The 8,236-nt window shown below is 40.7% G+C and overlaps 1 protein-coding gene across 1 annotated transcript; it reads right to left on the reverse strand.

Moving 5' to 3' along the window:
• Positions 1–285: 285 nt before the first annotated feature.
• GDA (guanine deaminase) lies at positions 286–8,080 on the reverse strand (the record flags this gene model as incomplete). Its single annotated transcript, XM_010140637.1, has 7 exons — positions 286–356; positions 1,415–1,442; positions 2,292–2,410; positions 4,761–4,907; positions 5,380–5,447; positions 6,216–6,313; positions 7,973–8,080. Coding segments are annotated over 7 exons (639 nt in total), but the record flags the coding sequence as incomplete, so codon positions are not given.
• Between the last annotated feature and the right edge of the window lie 156 nt (positions 8,081–8,236).

Here is an 8,236-nt window from a genome sequence, read left to right on the forward strand (position 1 = left end):
AGCAGGTGTCCTCTCTAATTAAGGTATTTACCAAATCCCTTATCAATGCACACATGCTGTTTTTCCAGAGAAATATAAATACACGTTTCCTCTAAAACTGTGATGGTTTTGGTAAAGTAATTCTTGAAGGGTTTAACAAAATTCCCAATGTTTACAAGTATTAAAAAAAAAAAACAAAATCAAAAATGAGATGTCATTCCTGATGATGAGGTACTGTGTTCAATCCATCTTTTCCAAACAAGATGCAGAATGATCAGCAGAGTAGTTTGGAATAGAGGAAAGGATTTATACTGAACTTGAAAAAGGAACCACTTGCTTCCCAGCCACGTACACTTCAGAAATGTTCCGATCATCACCTGAAATACATGGTCAGAATAGAGATTTGCACATAATTCTACGCACTGAGTTAATTAATGAAAATTATGCAATCCACGACATCAGTTTTGGAAGACACCATTTGCAGGACTGACCATTTCCCAGGACTGAGAAAGTTTATTTGGAAAGAAACGGTCAGAGCTACCACAACGATCAGTGGATGTTTAAACTACCCATGGGGGCTTTTTTGAAGAAATAAACACAGCATTCAGCTACTGCAACGGTGTCATGAGTTTTCCATATATCTAATAGATCAAAACCCCGTGAGCGCGTATTTGTATAGAAAACACATCGCTGCACAGGATCTGAGCTAACTGGGGCCCAGGCAGCCGTGAGGCTGGTTTGCCTTACAGCAGCTTCTCAGAGAAAGAGGCACAAGCCTCACCAGCGAACAACGCAAACACGGCCAGAGCCAGCACCAGTCACCTCCACCCAACTGCGTACTGGGCAGCACGGCTTGCTGGCCCAGACAGCGCCTTCTGAGGGGTATCTTATCTCTCAGGGGACTGTCTGGGTTGCGTTTCGTTTGCTTGGGACAGCTTTACTGTTTGGGAGTAAAAAACCTTAAGGGCAAGTGGTCTGCAAAAGTCCTTCTGAGCTGAACCGGTTCCAAGCTGGTGGTTAGCACCTTAGCGTTACTCTACTGTGAGATATAATTCAGCTGATACTGCCAATAGAAAGGGCTGCGGTAATAAAGTTTTTACAAACTTGGTGCACCTGATCATGTTAAGCTGACTATTTAACTCTCACAAAGAACAAAAGTTAAACTACTTAATTCTTACCCAGTGTTTATAAATAAATATCAATAAATGTTGATGAAGATGTATTTTGATAAAGATGTATTTAATTAATGTGAATAAATACTAATACTGAAAGTGTCATATTAATGTTTATATAAAACGTAAATACATTAAATTATTGTGAATTTTATTTAATTTTGTAAAAATGTATTTTATTATTAACCTCCACATTAACTTAGGCAATTTTTTACGTATGACACAACAAGATCGTTTTATGTGGGCTGAGAATCAGAACATACCTAGATACAGGAACTTCTGGAGAGCATCCTATAAAAAAAAAATGTGGGAGAAAACCAGATTCAGAAAGCAGTATCTGCTATCCCAGATCACAGTTATCCGAAACTTGAAAGAATTGATAAAAACAGGTTTCCCGAATATTCCTAGTCACAGTACAACCAGAACTTAATTTTTGCAGAAATAACTTCCCATAAGGATGCTGTATGTCCCAGGAAGAAAACCCAGCACAAGTTTAAAGCAACGACTACACACCAGTTACAACCACGTCTCAGTCAATGGTAACACATTCAGGTCAGAGGCAGCGGCAGACAGCCTGGCCGCATCGGTGAATTCAAGTAGCTGTTGTTTGTTACCTTTTTTGATCACAAAAGATTTCCATGTGAGCAGGTGTTCCCATTGCATAACGCCCATAGTGCTTCTATGTTTGCATAAAAAACATGCTTTCAGCTCAAATTAGGCACCCTGAGTTCTTACATTTACAATAGCATTGCAGTCAGGGCAGCCCAACCTTTCGCTGGGAACAGGTTGCCTTTTTGAGTCTGAACTCAGAGTGTTCACCAAAACCAAACTGCTTTTTCTTGGCTGCCACTTGTCGGTGCAAATAGGTAACTCTGATTGTCTGCTTGGGCTAATAAAACATGCATTAAAGAGGTGTTACATCTATTTTTGCTCACAGGGACAGAAAGAACAGAAAGGCACTGAGGACAGAAAGATTCTGAAAACAATACAACCACTGAACCATTCGGGCTGAAACACAGAGAGCAGCGCAGCACACCCAATTCCAGTTACCGGGACAACCCTCATACCACTTCTGGATGCCTTATGGAACATCCCCCCAACATTTCCAAACATTTGGATCACTAATCGTGTTCTGATTACCTCGAAATTATCAGCAGAGAACAGGTCAAAAGGGCTGTCTGAAGCCTTCGTGTTGATTAGCAGTGCATCAAATTCTTTGCCGACCTCAAAGTTTCCAATCACGTCGTCTAGTCCTAGAGCTGGGGAATAAAATACGCTCACAAATGCAACCCTCAGATCTTCAACACAAGCCTCCTTCCACCACGTGGAAGCACCTGGCAGCTTACTTGAGAATTTAATAAGAAAAACAACAAGAATTTAGATGACTGATTGCAAGGGAAAACATGACAGCAAAGTCAGTAGTGAGTACATGAGCAGCTCATTTCCTAAGCAACTTCTCAGTAAAAAACATGTGTGTTTTGGTGAATTTCTGCAGGGTATCTGTCAAGGTAAAAGAAATCTGAAATACAATTCGAACCTCTCCTCTGATTTTTGTTTGCCGAATGTTCTCCGTTGATTTTGTGTCATTGCAGATCTGACTACAGGCCACTAACTTCCTTAAGTGGAATAACAACCGTTTACATCGCTAAAATGTTAAAGGCCCAAAAGGAGCAATGAAATGATGTCAGAGAAACAGTAAATTATATAATAATACTCACCTTGCTAAGGCAGTATTAGGTTTAATTGCTTAAAGAGGCTAAGAAACTTTGGCAGGTTGTATAGACCTATGACAATAGCAACATGTAATAATATGATAAAAGAAAGAGTGGAGAGAGGATAACTAAGGACACTTATCAGGAAGGAAGAACAATATCGTATGGGGGGAAAAAAACCCATCGCTATATCTAGAGATCTCATACCCACCTTTAAGGCTTGTCTTGTGGTCTATTATTTACCTTTGCTATTTCAAAACTTCATTACAACCTCTCATCTGCAAGCACTGAAAATCTACAGTTTTGTTTTCCATGGCTGGGTGCTTGCGAGTCCTCAGAATTCCTAACGAGACACCTTTGTGCTTCCATGGAAACACTTTAGGATAGTTTTAAGTTGTACAAAGAATTAAATCAGCTTTTCCAATACTCTGGAGTAAAATAAAATTCTTAAAGGGGATAATACCTGCAAATACTTTGTTCACTTGCTTTCGGATCCTCCTGTCCAACAAGGGAATTTCAGCCTCCAGTGGAGTTTGTGCGTGGTAGGTATTTCACAACACCTTAAAGGTGTTTAAACTCCTCCTTGACTACCTACTTTTAGTTTCAACTAAGATGATCTCATAGTCCTTCAGATTTGTGAGCAGAATGCAATTTTTAGATTAAACACAAGAGGGTGACAATGTTCAGGAGACTCAGCAAAGAAAATCGCTAGTTTAAATTTCTGCAAGGGAAAAAGAAATCTCAAAGAGTAATCACTCACTCAAATTTCTGTAAGTGGTACCTGCCCAGGTTACTGGAAGACTGTACAGGTAATTTATATTCCACTCTTTAAAGTGATGCAGTGAGGACAAACCAGCTCAAAAGCCATAAATAAAACAAACACATTACTAAGTAAATGTCAGAACCCAGATAAAACAAGCCCAAGATTAGCTAGATAGGGAAACACATTATGAGTCAAGGATTTTTAGGTTTTCCTTTCTGTATATCATCGGCCCATTTTCTGCCTTCCCTATTTCCCCATTACACCCTCCAGAAAGTCAAACATGGTCCTGAGGAGACCTGTTTGATCACATTTTCATCACATCTTTCAAACTTCCATTAACAACTCTCACTGTGTTTTCTGACAACGACAGAAGGTGTTACACTGAGAGAATCTGGGGCCAGTTCTTCAGCACGCAGTGAGATCATTTCTGCTAACTGAAAGAGTGATAGTTTTTTACCTCTGTGTGGATGTGTCCTCTGCTAGATCACTCAAGTTCCACTAAAGCTTCGATATAAATCGGTATGTTCACACTGACCATGACAAAACATGCCAGTGAATCAGAATAACCAATATGCTACAGGACTACAGCCTGTAGATGTGGCTGTGTCTTAAACAGCCACGGTCCCTATCCTCTTTAAACTTCGTGCCCTCCTCTGACTGAAGAGTGATTTGCATGACATTTTGTTCTGTTGAAAGACAGTGACTAACTGCCCCACTGAGAGCTCAAAAAGCAGAAACAAAACTAGAAACCGATGACAAACAAGATGTGTGATTTTACAGTAACTGCACAGCCTCCCCTCCAAGCGATGGTTGTTGAGAAAACAAAGTCTTCCCAGTTGGTGGGATAAACATAGAAGCACTAATGATTAAGAGTCTTTGCAAATAGGATGTACTATACTGAGAAATCATTACGGTTCTACTATTAAACTCTCAACATCCATATGAATACTCTGGTGTAGTGAGCCCAGTATGGGCATGAGAGACTGGAGGATATCTCTGACGAGCAGATACCACATCAGACTTCAGTCTGGCACCAGAAAATCTGTGAATTCAGACACCTTTTAAAGACAGAGAGGCGTAATGTCACAAAGAGCTGTGGTTCTCGGTGTACATCCTAAAGAAGTATCTTCTTACCTTGGCTCCCTCCTAGAGTGGCTAGCTGAAAAGCTTCCTCAAGAGTTAAACCTCTTTCGTTCACTTTATTGATCTGAAGGCTGTTAGATGCTATTACTGTTTTCCTGATGGCATCAAGCATAGAGGGTGAATATCCACCAGCAACATCTAGAAGGGATCAGACAAGAAACAATCTTCGGGAATAATTCTCCAAGTTACCTTTACATGAGCTTTAACTAAATGTTACCAAGTGGCAGATGTGCCAAACACAAGAGGTTTTACTGCTAAATGCTGTCTCTGAATGCAGAATTCCTAATAAAGGTGCTCTCACAGAAAAAGTCAGGTAAAGAGAACGCAGCACAGGATAACAGAAACATGAAAAGCTGTTGTTCAAGGCCTGTTTATCTCACTACTGGGGCAAAACTTTAATTCATTTTCGTTTTTCTTTTTAAACACTTTTGGACCAGCTCTAGATTTCAGTACTCTAGACTCCACTCCTCTAGAAGTAGTGGGGGAAAAAGAGCTAATGTAGGATAGCCTAAGTTGGAGACATGCTGACTTTTAAATACAGACAAGAAGGCGTGTTTCCGTATCTCCCAACGGTTTCCGAAACAAACTGGTTTTATGGCAATCTACCAACCTGTGCCGAGGCCAAGCTTCACGTTGTGTTTCAGGACTTCTTGCACATTCAAGCAACCACTGCGCAACCTGGATTGGAAGAAACGTCTTCGGTGTGATACACGCAGGGACAGTTCAGGAGGTGCAGCCCTGCAGAGCCCTGTCATGGCACAGGCTCTCAGAATGTGTGCAACAGACTGGGTTTATTAAACTGGGATGGAGCACTTGCACTCGTACCTCTGAAAAGCAGGGATTAATCACTGACAATAAGAGCAGTTTTTCTCAATTAAAAAAATCCCAGCTACATCCCAATCTCAGTACACCTATGAAAAAATCCAAATGTGATGTAAAGTGTGTTCCAAGAGATAGGAGGTCATTTCATGAGCTCTGGTGAGTCATCGCAAACAAAATATCAATTATGTAAAAGGCAGAATGAGCGTTAATCTTCAGTATGATATCCTGGCTGGATACCACACTGCATCTCATTTCTGCTTCATAGGAGGATGACTGCATAGCCCATCCCCATCTCCCCAAAGCACATGCATACTGTGAGGGCAAGAGAGATGGTCTGAACAGGCCACTGATAGGACAGTCAGAAGAAATAAAATTTTTAAAGAGAACTATTTATATATATATGTATGTATACATGTGACTATACGGAATATCACAAGTCAGTCTAGATCATGGCACACAGAAGCGGAGGGTGAATGGTCATGCTCAATCCAGTACGTCACTTCTGGTGCAACAGGGTGTCATAGATAGCCGTGTAACGGTAGGCTGGACTCAGGGTACTATGTGAACATCAGCTTTATTTAAGTATGCATAATGCTTTTTTATCTTTTCTTTTTTTAAACTTACGAAAAATTAGAATTGGGGCAATGCGAAATTGCAGCTCCACGAAGACTAAAAAGTTTCAGCTCTTCTTCAGAGAGATAGCAGGCATGAGCCATCACTGTCTAAAGAAAAACAGAATCAACAATTTACTCAGTGCTGCATTTACTGCAGTGCCTGTGACTTGTGCTGCACTGCTTTTAATAGCCAGAAGGACACTGTTACCATCAAGGGAAATTAATGCACTTCTTGAACGAAGCTCTTGAAATCTACAGGGGAGGAACCATCATTAACCTCAGTATGCCTGACATACCACTTCCTCAGCTTCTTTTCATTATTGATGTAAGAAGACAGGGTGCTGACTCTTTCAGTAACTGCTGTGACCCAAGAGCTTCATGGAACAAAAGCAAGAATTCCCCAGTTGCCTTGGCATGGCAGTAACCTTATGATTTATATTTCGTAAGTAACAAACACAGAGATTAAGACATGAAATACAGTGGAAGATGTATGTATGTTTCCCACTGTCTTTCTAAAGGTTTGCAGCAGGTAGGTAAATATATCTGGTATATTCTTTAATTAAAATAATCTAATTTGTTATGCATCTGATTAACGACTTCTATTTTTTGGCCAACACAGCTGACTTTAAAAATAAGTTCACAAACACTATATGCAAAACACAGAAGCATAGGAGAGTATAATTTAACTGGATACAGACCAGTTATTTCCAGACAAATCGAATGGGAATTACCTCATATGCCAAATGCCCCCTCACAGAGAAGGGCAAGAGCTCCATCAGGCTTTGCAATCTGCTGATAAAAATGAGGACAGCACCGGAACTGTTGCCACTGAAAATACTCTAATAACAGTGTACCCTTGCTGCCTCTACCCATCGAGCTCAAACATCATGGTAAGTGCAATGAGAACAGCTACATCTAATTTAACGACATACATATGGTAGCTGCTGACCCGTATCTCTGCTGGTCTGTACTTATTTTTAAAAATAAGAAGGGAATACTTCAGCCACAGCTCTGAAAAACATACCTTCAGAACATTTTAAAAAATTAACCTTATGTCTCAGGTTTTGTGGTTGGGGAGGGGGAGTGCCGAGGTTTTGTTTTTCTTGCGTTGAATGGAATGCCTCCCGAACCACCGGGAGCCTGGTGGCAGAAAGCACCAGGAACCCTGATTTTCAATGACCGTTGCAGCGCTGCGCATATGCAGGTCTGACAGAATTAAGATCTAGCTTCTGCAGTTCTAACGTCCTCTTCACGTGGTGACACAACAAATCAGCATGCACAGTACTGTGCAAGAGTACAAAAGTTAATACTGTGTACATACTTGAGCAGTCCACGTTCATTTGTGAGGCAAAAAGGACTGTCAATAATAACTTGTCAGGGTACCTTTTCAAAGCCAGAACTGGGAGTGCAAAAGCTATTTCCCAAAGAGTTCCCAGCTCACTTTGTGTCTCTGAAAACTGCCTCCTAAAATTTCAGATCGATTTGTCTGACTTTTAAGCCCTCTGACTGTAGTTAGGCTGTTTGTTTTCGGCTGCACAGGCTCTCCATTAGCTAACAAGGTGCGCCCCCAAGGAAAAGTGAGGGCTTGTCTAAAGTTCCACTACCTTGACCAACACCTGTGCAACAGAGAACATAAAACCGATTTACTTTCCCCAAAACACTGCTGACCTTGCCAAAACAATACAAACTTCACAGGTAACTAGTTAACCATCATGTCGTCTACAGGGATAAACCTAAGCTATGCTGTCGAAGTTTTTAGGCAGCTACCTTGCTGGTCAGCAGCTTGTTTTTATCATACAATTCGGTGTAATTCTGGTAGGCAGGAAACATGCTCTCCACAAGTTTGAGTTCATCTTCATTCTCACTTACGTGACTCTACAATAAGAAAATACATAGCGATGAGTCTTTCAAATACAATTAAATGTGACATTACAACCTTCTGAGAAATCCACTAGTGCTAAACACTGATAGAAACTAGTATTTGTAAAGCCTAAAGTTAGATCACAGGATCATCTGGTTGGCAGAGATCTT

Source organism: Buceros rhinoceros, unplaced genomic scaffold (assembly GCF_000710305.1).
Source record: "Buceros rhinoceros silvestris isolate BGI_N320 unplaced genomic scaffold, ASM71030v1 scaffold7420, whole genome shotgun sequence".
NCBI classification, from domain to species: domain Eukaryota; kingdom Metazoa; phylum Chordata; class Aves; order Bucerotiformes; family Bucerotidae; genus Buceros; species Buceros rhinoceros.